Here is a 14,767-nt window from a genome sequence, read left to right as displayed (position 1 = left end):
ACACCACTCTGTTCATGCCCCAGGGTGCTGGGTTATACGTTTGGGTTTTGTGGGTTAAAACCAATTGTTTGTCTGTATAATCGTACTTATTGTATTATTTTATTAAATTGTTATTCTGATTTATAATCTCTCTTTTGAGTTGAGTTCATTTCCCCTGCTGGTTTACCTTTAAACCAGCACACCATGGCAGTAAGTGCCACATCCAGTCTTTCCTTGAACATGTTCAGGAACAGTGACTCCACCACCTCCCTGGGCAGTCCATCACAATGGACAAGAGCCAATCTCACATCACCCTTTCTGAAGGGGAATTCTTTCCAATGTCCAACCTAAACCTTCCCTGGCACAGCTTGAGGCTGTGTCTCTTGTCCTGCTGGTTACCTGGGAGAAGATGCTGACTTCCTTTCAGGTAGTTGCAGAGTGTGATAAGGTCAGCCCTGAGCCTCCTTTTCTCCAGAGTAAACAACCCCAGCTCCCTCAGCCGCTCCTCATAGGACTTGTGCTCCAGACCCTATATCAGCTCCATTGCCCTTCTCTGGACATGCTCCAGCACCTCAGTGTCCTTCTTGAAGTGAGTGGCCCAGAAGTGGACACAGGACTCAAAGGTGTGGCCTCACACATGCAGGGGGACGATCACTGCCCTAGTCCTGATGGCCATACTATTCCTGATTCAAGCCAGAAGCCCTTGAAACTGAACCCTACCAGGCTCCCCCTCCCAGCCCTGCCCCAGGCACACGCCACAGCTGCTTCCAGTGGCAGGCACTGTCTGGGCACTGTGGGGCAGGATGGGGGCCATGTCCACCGGTCCCTGCAGCCCTGCACCCCCATCCCGGCCCCGGGCATGGCTACAGGGCTGGCTGCAGCCGTCAGATGGCCACCCAGTAATGGTTCACAAGACATCTTTTTAAAACAAATGGTTTTATTTTATAATAACAAAAGGTGCACATCACTTGTTTCTGCCTTTTTCCTTCGCTCCCAGCTGCAGCCCTGGCCCCACTATCCCACTCTGCCCTGCAGCACCTGTCATTCCTGCTTTGGGCAACCCAGGAGTGCCTCATGTCCCCTGTGAAGGTGGCATTGAAGCAGCCGCACGGGTTTGCAGCAGGGTTGAGGCCCTGCCAGAAGGTGAGAGGCAAAGATTCAAAACAAATGCAATCCAGCCCAGGGCTGCTGAAGAGACCAGACCCTCCAGAGAAGCCTGGGGGGTGCCCGCCTACTTTTGTGACAGCATTCCCTCACAGGAAGGGAGGAAGAAGACAAAGGCTCACTCCAGAGCATCTCGGGCAATTGCGTCATCCAGGATTTGTCCAAAACAACAGCAGCTGCTCCCAGGCAACAAGAGGGGAATTTCCCTGGCTGAGGTGGGGTCAGGCAGGCTCCATGCCTCCATTCCCACAGCACCTTTGGCTGCTGGTTTCGTAACGCATCGCATGTGCATCACACGTGCTCCTCTGGCTGGAGAGGGGGCAAGGAAGGGTGGTGAGCTGAACAATAGAAAGGATGTTGCATGAAGATAATACTGCCATCTCGTCCACTTTCAGCCTGGGGGAATCTAAAACCCAGGGAAGACCCATGCCGTAAGTTTTTAATACCCTTTCAAGCCAGGAGATTGGGCAGGATCTTTTGTCCTCTTTGCGAAAGAGGAAACCACAGCATGGTAAAGCAGCAAGATGTCAGGCACAACAGCAGAAGCAGGGATCCATAACCTGGTCTTCGGCATTTCCTACAATCTTTCTTCAGCCCTGCAGCCTGACAGCACAGCATGAGAAGAGAGCACCAGGCTGGGATCTCCCAGTCTTGGCCCTGGGAGAGCACTAGAAAGGCTCTGCAAGTGGGGAAGCCCCTGCGCTCCTACTCACCTTCTGTGGTGCAAAGGACCCGAGGGAGTGGGCAGACGGGGGAAACCCCTGCAGCCCTCATGTCCGTGGCCCTTGGTGTAATGCTCAGCCTCCTGATGCTGTGGGGGTGCAGGATGGGTTAGATCACATGAGACCTCTGGTGCCCACAGCAACAACAAACATTTATTAGAGTGAGTGTAGACTCTCCTCACCCCACATTTATTCTGATGGCGTTTGGGGGTGCCAGAGGATGCTCCATCCACCGAACAGTGTGAAAACGAGTCCTCTCCTGCTCCTTCCCTGTTTATGCTGGAGACCCCCCCACAAGTCAGGCCCATGGCCAGGAGGGGAAATTCAGTCCTGCTGCAGTGTACAGATACTGAAAGAAAAGCCTCCCCTGTGTAGTGCTCAAAATGCCACTTTCTTCTGTCTGGGAAGGCAGCCTGAGGCCAACAAAACTTCTCCAAAGAGCAGAGGGGCGGGGGAATAAGTCTCCCAGAGTGACTCTGCTCCTATGGAACTGCAGGCAGGCAAGGTTCCAGCAGGCAGCAGCACGGAGCAAGGAGGCAGCCCAATGGGCCAAAGGAGTCCAGCTGCTCATTCAGAGCACACAACAGGCTTCCCTGAGATCTTCAGGTCATCGAAGGGCAGCAAGGCGAGGAGCTGCAGAAGCCAAGGGTATGGACATGTAAGGATCGGGGGTTGTGTCTCTAGCGAGTTGGGGTAGGGGCCCAAACCTTTCCCCCACCCAGTACTGCGGTCGCCCACCTCCCTAGGGAAGTGCAGAGAAACCCTGTCTGGGCTTTCCCTAAGTCTTGAGGCAAAAGGCAGTTTTCCCACACACCCCCAGGGAAGGATGGGGACAGCAGCAAACTCCTCCTAGGAGCTCCCCCCAAATCATCCAACTCCTGCACCCCGTGACCAGCTGTCAGAGCCACAGGCCTCCCCCCACAGAGACTCACATCATCATTGCCATCAGCCAGGTCCTGGGCTGTCTCATTCTCCATGTTCCTCAGCAGAGTGTCAGCCCCAGAGTGTGAGAGGATGGCGGCAATGGCAGCATCCTTGCGGCCCACAGCCAGGTGGAGCGGGGTGCAACCATTATACATCTGGGCATCCACATACGCCCCGTTGCGCAGCAGGAACTGGACAGCCTTGCGGTTGTGGCACTCCACAGCCAGGTGCAAGGGGGTCTTCCCACTCGTGCCCTCCTGCAACCCGCAGATCACAAGGGTGTGGGTGCGGGGCCCCTCAGTTGGGCCCCACAGCACCCACCCGACACCCCATTGACAAGGTGCAGAGGGGGCAGTCCCCACCCTGACTGCTGTTATAGCACCCACGAGTCCCTTAAGGACCTTTACTCTCTGCTCTCTCAAAATTCAGTGCCTTCAAGCCTCACAGCAGTGCTTGCCCCAAGGCTGAAGGGAGTGCCCAAGGGAGAGACACACTGGCCCAGCCTTGCCAAAGCATCACACCATACCCAGTCTTACCCGAACATCGATGTTGGCACCACTTTCCAGCAGCAGAGACATCATTGGGATGTTCCCCTTCAAGGTGCTGATGTGGAGACAGGCCAAGCCTGTGATGGAGAGGCAGAAGAGAAAGCCACAGTCAGCCCGGACCACCCCATGGCACACCAATCATGGCTGCATGCTCGCTCTGCTGTGCTCCAGGATCCCTGAATACACAAGTCACGGTCTCTGCCCCAACCTGGCCGCCAGCTCGGCACTGGGTTGACCCCAGGTCTCACCTTGCCAGTTCTGGAGCTGCAGGTCCTGGTGGTGCCTGTGGGGCTGAGCTGTGCCCTCCGGTGGGGCTGTGCTCCCCAGCAGCTGCTGGGCGCACTGCAGGTGCTGCTGCTCACAGGCCAGGTGCAGCGGGGTGTTGCCATTGCGGTCCTGCAGCCCGGGGTTCACTCCCTTGTGGATCAGTGCCTGGATCACGTGGGGCTGCTCCAGGTACACAGCAAGATGGAGCGGGGTCTGGAGAGAAATTAGGAAAGGGGAGGATGCCCCACAGGACACCAGATGTGATGAGCCACACCAGTCTATAGGAGCCAGCCTGGCGGCACAGGCTGCCATGCAGGAGAGCCCCATCCCTGTCCTGAGGTTATGCGTGGCGGACACTGGGGGGCGTGCCAATGGTTTGCTGTCCCCTGCACCTCAGCTCAGGGATCACCCATGGGGACACATCTCACTCTCCCATCTACACTGCCATCCACATTCAAGCTGTGCCTGCTCCCACCCTCTGGGGTTGTCCGCAATGTCCTGAGGCTTTGCAAAAGACCCTTCATCCCACAGTGCTGGGAGCTGTCACACCTCTCTCTCAGGGTGTCTCCACCACCCTTCTTCCCCTCCCTGCAAAGGAGCTGCTCATGTGGGAGCAGGTGGGGTGTCTGGGGGAAAGGGTAGATGGATTGGGTGTCTACCCAGGGAACTGCCTGCGGCATCTCCCTTCCTCCCATCTTCTGCCTATCACAACTGCATACCTGGAAAAGATCATTTTGTATCTCCAGCACCTCCCTGGGTAGCTGAGCAATGCAGCAGAGTGCTACAGCTGGGACACAGTGGATAATGGCCAGATGAACCAACCTATGGAAGGATAAAGGGGACAGGAGAAAACAAAAACGAAAAATGAGTCCCGAGTGCCATGCTCAGGAGTGGAGATCCTTCACTGCTGCATGAAGGAATAATCTCTCTGCCTCCTCCAATCCCGTTCCCACCAGCTCGGAGCTCCTCCATTCTGCCCTCTCCCTGGGGAAGCTCAGCAGAAGGCCAAGGCAGGAATATGGCCTGAGGCTCTCCAGGGCAGTCCTTCACTCTGATCCCCACAGGGAACAGACCCTCCTGACCCTGCTAAGCAATGCAGAGTCCTCCCTGGGACCTCACAGCACGCATGGGGCTTGGACCTGCCACTATGCAAAGCCAGGCCTCCAACTGGTGCAGGTCCAGAGCCTGGGATGTGTTTCCCAGAGCCCACGGGACAGGTTTGGCAGCTGTGGAGGAAGGTCTAGGCTCTGGCAGCTGCCCGGGGAATTCCAGTTCCCTACTTCCAGCTGTGCACTGTACTTCTGCTTTCCCCTCCCTGAAGGCAAGCAGCCATAGCTGGGCAGGAGCCTGGTGCTAGTCCAAGATCACCTCTGTGGCACAGCCCCCACACCACCTGATCTGCTGGTCCACACCGATTTCCTCTTCTCTCCCCCACATCCTTTCCTTCCAGCACAGTTGTGGCAGGGCTGGCACGCAGCTGCCAGCTTAGAGGGACACCAGAGGTGCAGCTGTCAGAGCTTGGTGGCCAGCAGGGAGCCCTAGTCCTCAGGACCATGGCCCCCACAGCCACGGGGTGGTTGGGCAGCCCGGAGTCCCACGGTCCAAGGAGAAGTTTTATTTCCAGCCGGCCCCTTCACAGTCAGAACAGAAGTGAGAGCACAATGGAGGCAGAGGCAAGAGGGAATTTCCAGTCTCCTCCGCCAACCTGATGCACTTCCGGGCCCCCTGGCATCAGGCATCCTCCCACCACAGGGCAGCCCCTTTGGGCTGACCCTAGCCATGGTGGGCAGCAGCAAGGAGCAGGCAACAGCTCCCACTTTGAAGAGCACGGCAGGCATGAGCTGAGCCTCCTGCCACCTCCTCACTGCTATGCAGGCATGAGCTGAGCCTCCTGCCACCTCCTCACTGCTATGCTGGGGGCCCTGGGTAGCCTGTCTGTGGCAGGGATCAGCTCCAAACTAAAGGCTGGGCTCTAAGCAGCTTTGTTTGAGGCAGGCAGGGCCAAGGGATGGAGGGTGAGAGCTGTGCCAGTCTTGGCAAGACAATCTGCTTGCTGGACAGCCCAGCTTTGCGATGTTACCTGCGTTGTGGGGGACAGAGAGCATCTCTCTATAGACAGGAGAGCAACACCTTAAACATTGCAGAAAAAAAGAAGGGTTGGGGCTGCCTTCTCGCCAGTTGCAGTGAGGATTTGATTGTGCTGAGAAGCTCAGAGGCCAGTACCCAAAAATGTCCTTTATTCACCTCCTTCCAAGTGCTGCTCAAAGGCCAAGCCAGCACCTGGAACCCCAGGGACCTTCAGCTAAGCCCCAGTTTTGACGGCAAAACAAGTTTCTCTCCACCTTGCTGCCAGGAGAGAGGCTGTATCCAACAGGAGAGGCTTTGTCCCTGGGGAAGCCCCAGGTCATGCTGCAGCAGGGAATTCCTTACTGGAAGGAGAGGCCACCCACCCACATTTGCCTCTGCACAGCCATGGGGTGCCCCCTCACCAGCAGCACTCCCAGGGCAGAGGAGGGGGCTTCGAGCAGGGGCCATGCAGCCCCACGGACAAGGTCTGACCACCCATGGGGGACTGTGAGGCAGAGGTACAGCCAAGGGGCCCAGGCCAGGAGCAAGGGGACCAGCTGCAAGAATACTCCTCCCCTCATCAGGCTTTCACTGACCCTAGCCTGGGTATGATCCAACAGGGAGATTCCCTGCTTGGTTTTGCATCAGGTCCTCAGTCCCTGTGGCAGCACCTGTGCTGAGGTGTCCTTCGCCCACTTGCAGGGACAGCCCCTGTTTCTCCAAACCCGCTCCCAGGCACCACATGCAGAAGGAGGCCACAGGATCTGCCTTTTACAGGTATGGCAGAGATAAGACTGTTCAGACAGGGGACTTTCCGAGGCAATTCAGCTTGAACTTTAAACCGCTGCTGCTTTCACTTTCCAGAGCTACTCTGGGCTCCCAGGGGAGAAAGCAGTGCCCAGGGTTGTGTTCCACATCAGCCAGCCCTTGTACCCCAGGAATCCCCCTAGCCCCTCTGCCACTACCCACGCCACACCACACTGTCACGTGGGGACAAGTGGGGCAGTCACCCTGGGGAGGTGGTGGAAACCCCCAGCAGCCCTCTGTCACTGCCGGCACCTCACTCTTCCCAGCTTGGATGCCTCCGCAGCTCAACAAGGCGGTGCAGTCGCTCGGGTCTGAGCTGACACCAAGCAAGTTTGGGCATCCATGGTGCAGAGGTGATGGGGGTGACCATCCCCACCTGGTCAGAGCTCAAGCTTTCATCTTGCAGCTGAGATGCGCCTGCTTTGAAGGATTGTTTTCTCCCCTCCCCCGTCCTTCTCCACCCGTGTGCAGCCTCCTCCTGCACTCTCATTTCTGCATTCGTTCCCGCCTTTCCTCATTGCCAGCCCTCAACTTCCTGAAATGGCTGCAAGAACCTTGAGCTACCCGGATTAATCATGGCAAGGCCAGCGGGCTGGGATGAGCCCACCAAGAGCACGTGTGCACTGAGGCACCCTGTGCCATGGGCTGTGATGCCAACCAGCAATTGGGATTGTCTCCTGCTAACCCAGGAAACCTCCTACACTGAGGAGACCTGAGGCACAGGCATCGTTCCAGTCTCCATTTCTTCTGGCCAAGGCAACAAGGACAACTCTTTGTGCCATGGCAGCCACTGACAGGCTGCTGCTCCGTGCTGAGCCCCAGAGCCAGGGCGTGGCGATGGAGATACCTGCTCGCTGCCAGACACCGCTCCTCACCCAGCCACGGCCGCGTCCTTTTGCCAGAACAAGCCCTACACCCTGCCATGCTCAGACCCTTGCCCTTCCCTGGCCTGCCTGCACGCCTCTCCTCTGCCTCCCTCTGTTTGACTGCTCCCTCTCTCCCCACGCTCCTCCCTGCATTCTCCTGGCTGCAGCTAGGGGGGTGGGTGCCCAGCGGGAACTTTCAGGAAGGGCAATAGGGAGTTTTAGAAACAGCAAGGGATGGAAGAGCTGTGGGCAGGGGAAACGTGGCAGCAGAAGAGACTGTTGGGTTCATTCTCAGCTTTTCCACTTGCTCACCAGCTCCATCCTGGCACAAAAGGATTCAGCACTCTGAATCACAAAGGTTCCATGGGCACAGGACATTCCTGGCACAAAGTGATCTAGCTGTCATCAGAGAGATAACAACCCTGGAGCAGAGAGGTTGGGGCTATCCCTGGGGATGTCCCTTGGTCTGAACACACCACGCCCAAACTGGTCCTAGTTTAGGCACAGGAGAGCATCCATTTCCACAGTGCTGTCCATCTCCAGCTTCTGAGTGACCTCAAGTGTCAGGCAGGAAAGTTTCCAGATGAAGACTGGAGGCAGGAGAACAGGGTAAGGGTGATACCCAGCTCTGACACATAAGCAGAACTGATAAAGTCCCACCAGTTCTCTGACTATCCTTTTCCATCTCTCTAGGAAAGGGTCTGACAATGCAGATCCCCCCATCTGTAGAGTAAGACACCTCATTCTCAAAGCAGCCTCTCCCTTCACCATCTCACTCCAGAACCACCTAAGACACAGGATCCAGTATTCAGTTGAATTTGCTTTGACAAATTTTTCTCCCTCTCTCCTGGTCTGCAGGAACAGTTCGCTCCCAGCTCCTTATTTTGGCTGAGTGGAGCATTAGGAAATCATGCAAACAATTCACACAAGAGAAACTTGTTCAGTAGAGGAAATGGCCCCAGCAGCAATAGAGGGGAGGAAAACAGCAGGGGAATTCCATGCTTACCCTGCTCTCCTGTTCCAGGCCTGTAACCTGCACTGCTAACCGCTTCCTCAGCCATCAGCATGAACCTCTGTCAGCAGGCTCAGCAAGCACAGCTCCATCCTGCCCTGCAGCCCTGAGCCAGCCCAGCCTGGCTCCCTTCCTCCCCACATACCCAGAGCGATGCTGCCCTGCTCCATAAAGCTGTTCCATCTTCCCTCTGGCAGCTCCAAAGGACCAGTGGATCCCAGCTGGCTGTGGACTCATTGGCATATCCTGTGTTCCTGCCCTGGGTCTCTTGTTCTGCAGGTTTCTTCTCCCCTTCCCTGGGAAGGGCACACCTTGAATTTGAGTGGAGGGGGGATGGGATGGGACTTGAAGGAGGTTGTGGCTAGGGGGATGCAAAGCCCCTTCAGCCACAGTGGGTTCAGCATTCCTGATCTTCAGTCTGGGCAGCAGCTGCTTCCCAGACTGCTGCTCCTGGGGCCAGAGGGAGAGGTGAGCAGAGGAGATAGCCTCACCTTCCCTGGGGTGCTCTGCAGAGGGTTTGGTCTGGGTGCTTGCAGATGAAGGGTGCTGGAGGCTGACTGGCAGGAGAGGCATTGTGAGAGGGCTGTGAGCACCTCATTTTTTTCAGTGAGGGGGGGAGGAAAGGGAGGAAGATGGGGAGATGAAGGTGCTCCGACAGCACCCCTGGCCTCACACCCTCTAGACTCTGCACCAACACATTTGAGAATTTTGCTCCATTTCTGAGCAGATGGTGGGTCTGGTATTCCAGAAGCACTAAACATCAGATGCATGTGGATTGTTCCCTTCAAAACAAGGGGTCTGTCCCGCACTACCATCAGTGCATGGATGGGCCAAGCCAGGAAGCAGGTCAGCTCATACTAGCAGGGGCCAGTCAAGGTCCAAGAAGCAAGATCAACAATTGTAATGAAAGCAGCAAACATCCCAAAAGGTCCATTGACCATTTCAAATGGAACAAACTCCCACTCTCACTCATTAGGAGGCAAATACGTTCTACAGTTTCTGTATACACAGAGATATCTCGAGGTCAGAACAGCCTCTTACAAGAGGACAGTGCCTGGACTTTGCCAGAGCCTGCACAACACACCCTAGCAATCATTTACAGCCCTGCACGTATCCTTATTGCCTCAGGATTTTCTCTTAATGAGGCATGAGCCAGGAGTCTAGGATACCCCAGAGCCCCCCTTCAGCCCTGTATCTGCCCCAGTCAGAGGGGCTTCCCAACTCTGTGACACAGAGAGCATCCCACGCAGCTCACTGAGAGACACCCTGTAACCACTCTCAGAGCTCGGACCCCACAGCCTCTCCTCCTACACAGTCACATCTGACTCCTCGTTTATCCACATTATACTAAAAAAACACCCAAACCCAAACCAACAAAAAAATGAAAATTTCTTTGTTAATTTAGCTGAGCTCAACCCTTTCCCAACAGCGGCCAAGCTGCCTCCAAAGTGCAAGGACTTGAAGTCCTTCCCACCTCGGCTGATCTGTTACAGCCAGGCATCAGGCTTCTGCATCCCGGGACATGGAAATTTCCAGCCATTCTTTCCCTTCCCCTGTGCTGTGTCTCCCCTTAGCTCCAAGGCAAACCTAGGCAGGTGGAAAGTCTGAAGAAACTTCCTCCAGGCCAGGCTGAAGTCATCCAAACAGAGAAAAAACCTCTTCTTGCATGCACAGTCTCAGAAGGCTGCCAGGACTTACCCACTTTACGCCAAGGCTGTATGTGTGTGACCCCTGCAGCAGCCAGCAACTTCTGGGGCATCCTGTGGGATGCTCCAGAGCTTTCTGCCCTTGCTTGGAGGAACATCAAGCCCTCCCCTGTCTACCAAACTCCTGAGCACACACAGAGGAAGAGCCAAGAATCCAGGGACAGGGAGCTGGACACAGGAAGTTCTCTTGTCCCTCCTGCCAGACCCATGTTAGGACTCACTCTCTTTTCTGCTCCACAATGGTAGCATGCTAGGAAGCAACTAGGGATGGACTTGAATGGACTTGAATCCTGACGATCAAGGAAGGAGGTTTCTTTCCAAAGCCCCTCTGGTAAAACCAAGAGCATCCCCACTTCCCATTAACTATGGCCACCTCACTGCTGGGCAGCCAGCAACAGCCCAGCCCAGACAAACAGGGGGACTCCCAGCCTGACCAGCAACCAGGTGCGCTCTCTGCATTGGACTTCTTTAATCCTGAGTCTCTCCAGTCCTCTGCTTCTTTTTCCTTCTTTCACAGTAATTACCCCTTGTTGTCACACACTGAGCATTCCCCCACTTACACACACTGGGATCCAGGGCTACAGGGGTTCAGCAACAACCCTGCTCGGCAGGGGAAGCACCGAGCAAGCAGCCACACTGGAGCAGACAGCCTGAATGGGGACAACCTCTATTCCCCTGCTCAGGGAAGATCTCTGGCACAGGGCTCCAAGAGTTGGGAGGGTTAAGACTGGCACACGCTGGTGTATGGTTAGAAGGGGCCCCTCAAGATGAGCCTTCGTGCTCAATGGCTACCCAAGCAGGCAAGGGCTCAGCAGAGAAGGCCCCTTCGCTACCATCATGTGGAGAAGAGCTCAGAACCTCCCATGGGGACCCAATTTTACTTAATTAACCGTCCCCAAGCCCTTGTTAAGGCATCTGAGCCCACGAGTCACTGGCACGTGATTTCTTATCAGCAGACAGAGCAGCACTTGTCTCTGGTGGAAGGAGGAAGTCAAGCTTCCTCTGCTCCCCTCCCTCCAAGAAACATGTGCCCGACCAAAACCACTCGGTCCCATTTTCCATCTGAAGGAGGCTCTGGTCTCTCTCCTGTGATTGAGCTGGGGTCCCCTGACCTTCACCCCCACAGAGGTACTGCGCTGCTTTGCATACAGAGCCCCGTGCAGAAGAGAGTCACCCTCCTGCGGGGGCGCAGCCCCCAGCCTTTCCATCACCGCGGCATCAGGTACCAATGGCATAAATTGGCGTGTGGCCCAAGGACCAGCATGGGCACCAAGGAAAACACATTTTTAAGTTTAAGATAGTCCTAGAGAGAGGAAACTCCGCTTAATTTCACACACCGATGAATCAACTCTGCCACTCCAGAGCTGGCAGAGGCTGACATAAGCCCAACCAGGGAGGTTTTCCCTTGTGCTGGAACACAACAGGTGATCCCATCACACCCCATTTCACCTTGAAGGTGCTGGTCCAACAGGCAGCCCTTTTCCAGGATGCTGGACTTGTGCATCTGCCTGTTGAGGCTGGGAAAGAGGGCGTTTCCTTAGTGAATCCTAAAAAAGGTTGAGGTGGTTCAGAGGTTGGAGCTGCCTGAAGCCTGCTCAGAGCTAGCCATGTCTACAGCTGGAAAGCCCCTCTCTTCACTTCCATGTAGAGCAGTCCCATTGGGACCCAATTCAGCAGAAAAAGAGCTTGTTTACATGGAAGAGATGGATACCTGGAGGAGTATTGGGTCACAAGGAAAAGACGGATGCTTGGAGGAGACCATTTGAGCTTGAGTGCACAGGGTTTGTTCTCTATCTGGCCACGGAATAAGCAAGACACATATCACTGCCCTAAGTGCTCCTACCATCTTCTGCCCCATTCCTCATCCTTGACCTCTGCTGCCCTGTCAGCTCAGCCACTCTCTCTCGAGGACTGATGTCCCTGTGACCGATTACTGCAGCTCTGACTTCCCGGAGGTGGAGGGGCTGCCAGTGGTACTGAGGAGTCATGGGGGGGACAACATCTGGGCAAATAATTCTTGGAAGACAGCACCCACATATTTCACTGGCCATCACACCCCCTCCTTCCCTCTTGGCCACTTCCTTCTTGCCAAAGCTAGACTCCTAATTCTGAGCACAGAAAGAGCCAGTTTTAGGCTCATTGCTTCATCCCATCTGGGTTGACGCTCCTCTCCCGTGAAGGCGGGCAGGGAGGCAGCCAGGGAGGATCCTGCTGATGCTCCAACCACCCAAGCACACGTTCCTCGCCTCTGCTTCCACCTCCTGTACTTCCCCCACAAGGGCCAGACAGACAAACACAGGCACACCTCAGGATGGCACAGATGGGTGAACCTGAGTGAGCTACGGATAGTGAAGATTTCTGTCAGATGGAGAGCCAAGACTTTTGCCAGCTCCCTTTGTGCAAGCCCAGTGCTCCTCTCCCCTTGGTACCAGCCAGGGCATCTGGGGAAACAGGAACTACTTAGCCAAAACCTCTGAACTTTTTGCATTTTCAGAATTACAATTACAGTAAAGTGTTGTTGCCTAAGTCTTCTGAAATATAATGACAGTATGATTTTAATTCTCTGCCTGGAGCTGTTTTGTGGCAGACAAAAAAAAGCACACAAGGAAATGTGCTGCTGACAGAGATGAAAAGAAGAAAATAAGTCGATGGGTTTGTCTGGTCAGATGAAAGGGATGCAACCTGTGCCCATCTGATCCCTTCCCTCTGGGGACCTTCTGTCACTGGATGAGCAATTGCTCCATAGACTTTACTATCAGCCCTGACTGTTTTCACATACAATAACAGTGGCAGTTCAATGAGTTGCTGGGTGCTCACAGTTCCCAGTTGCATCGACCTGAGTTGAGGATGTTCAGCACTTCTAAATATAAATGCCACCTACCTCTACCACAGGGTCAGAAGGAGAGACAAGAATAGCAGAGCCTCACCACAGCCTCACCATTCTAACCACAAGAATAGGTTTGGTTTTTTCCCCAGCAATGGAAGCAGATCCCAGGAAAGCAATCCCTTGTGTGGACACGGCCAGTCCGGAGCTGTAGGAGCTGTACCACCAGCAGATGTTTTACTCCCACCCTCACTTTTTACAGATTTCCTGTTCTGAACTGCTCTGTGAGTGAGAGAAAACAGAAGAGTAACGGCAACCGTTTGGGGACCTCTCCAAGAGCCTCTCCTGCCTACAGAAACCAAGACACCACTGATTAATGTTTCCCTAGTTAATAAGATATTTGCATTAGGTCTCTCCAAGCAAGTCTGACAGGCAAAGGGCTCAGCTCCCAAACAAGATAGCCCCAAGCAGTAAAAGCATCTCCATGTGCATTGCAGCTGCATCTACGGGGCTCACTAAAAAAACAGTGAGTGAGGAGCCCTGGGCACACCATGACAGACAAGCCCGGGGGGCTTTCTGAAGCCTTACTTCCACAGCTCTGATGAAAAGACCCGTGGCTCTCTCAGTGGGCACCTTGGCTCTAGCATCAGAGCTGGGAAAACTAGTGCAGCTGCTCTATGCTGAGGAGCCCCAGAACGAGCCCATAGATAGGACAGGACTAGAAAGTCTGGCTGGGGAATGTGGGAGGTTGGGTTTAGTCTAACCTTGCGTGCCATGAGACTTCCAGCCAATCCTCAGAGCAGATCACACAGTAAGCATAAATGAACTAATTAGCAAAAGCACAGACTCCTTCCTAACTGGGAAGTAAACACACAGGCTGTCTCCCAGTCCATCTTCAGCTTCAATCCCGATGTGGTCTGCCAGGCAAGGACAGAGCCTTCTTGCTGCCACTACTGAAGACATTTCCTTGCTCTTATCAGTGCCTCTTAGTTTCTCTTCCTCTTGCACCATTACTCAGTATTAAACTCCAGCCTGGGTTTGGGGCAAAGCTTTGCCCTCAACTGTGAGAACTTTCACTCATACTCTGTGTGTACACTCATGATGACAACCTTCCGTCGAGGGAATGTACAATGGGAAAAAACGCTGTGTTTAGGTGAAGGCAATTACCAGAAGCTAAACCAAATAACTCTGGCATGATGCCTTTGCGCTTGAGAGGGCATTACGGATATGGGAAGCCACCCCTCATTAAGAGAAACACTTGTCTCCGTCACAGAGGCTCACGAGGGTAGCCCCATACTGGGATGTGCATCTCAACTGTGCCAAAAGCTGCGGCTCTGGCAGCAGGTTGGCAAAGCAAGGCAATTCCCACCTGAGAACAAACTGTTCTTGGGTTGCTGGGTTGAGCAGTATCTAACAGAGCCATCCCAAGGTCTTGCCTTGCATAGCCAACCTTGTTTCAGATCTTGCTTACATGCCATCTCATGCACCCAAGCCTTACTGGGGAGGAAACATTGAATTCTCTGGGTAAGAGCCAGTGAGGGGCTTGATTTGCTCCCTCTGCTCTTCTAGTTGCCAGCAGCCCCATAGCAAGCGGAAGCTAGCTTCCTAAGGTGGGTCCATTCTGTGCCATGTAACCTGGGGTACATCTTTCTCTGCTCACTCTGTAGGACTCGGCTCAGATGCCCCTCAGGCGGGTGAGGGGATCACCAACGCAAACCTACAGCGGGGTGCCAAGCATCCATGCATAGCAAGGCAAGGCGGGAGGCTCTCAGGACAGGGATTTGGGGAGTCACCCACAGCCCGGCTGAACGGATGCTCCTCGGGGGAGGGATGAAGAGCACGGTAGACTCTGCCTGGCTTATCTCTAGGCACCGGCTCCCC

General features: G+C 54.7%; 1 protein-coding gene across 1 annotated transcript in view; it reads right to left on the bottom strand.

The window, feature by feature from the left end:
- Positions 1-2,004: 2,004 nt before the first annotated feature.
- Positions 2,005-14,767, bottom strand: part of NFKBIE (NFKB inhibitor epsilon) — a 23,590-nt gene continuing 10,827 nt past the window's right edge. The window contains exons 2-6 of the mRNA XM_029965108.1: positions 4,324-4,487; positions 3,586-3,817; positions 3,326-3,414; positions 2,798-3,046; positions 2,005-2,498 (exon numbers count right to left, since the gene is read on the bottom strand). Coding sequence (XP_029820968.1) covers positions 2,433-2,498; positions 2,798-3,046; positions 3,326-3,414; positions 3,586-3,817; positions 4,324-4,487 — 800 coding nt within the window. The 3' untranslated portion in view covers positions 2,005-2,432. The remainder of the gene's footprint in view (positions 2,499-2,797; positions 3,047-3,325; positions 3,415-3,585; positions 3,818-4,323; positions 4,488-14,767) is intronic.

This window comes from Manacus vitellinus, unplaced genomic scaffold (genome assembly GCF_001715985.3).
Source record: "Manacus vitellinus isolate BGI_N305 unplaced genomic scaffold, ASM171598v3 scaffold_8_pilon, whole genome shotgun sequence".
In the NCBI taxonomy this organism is placed as follows: Eukaryota; Metazoa; Chordata; class Aves; order Passeriformes; family Pipridae; genus Manacus; species Manacus vitellinus.
Note: the sequence above shows the minus strand (reverse complement) of the source record. Positions and strands in the feature narration are given on the sequence as shown.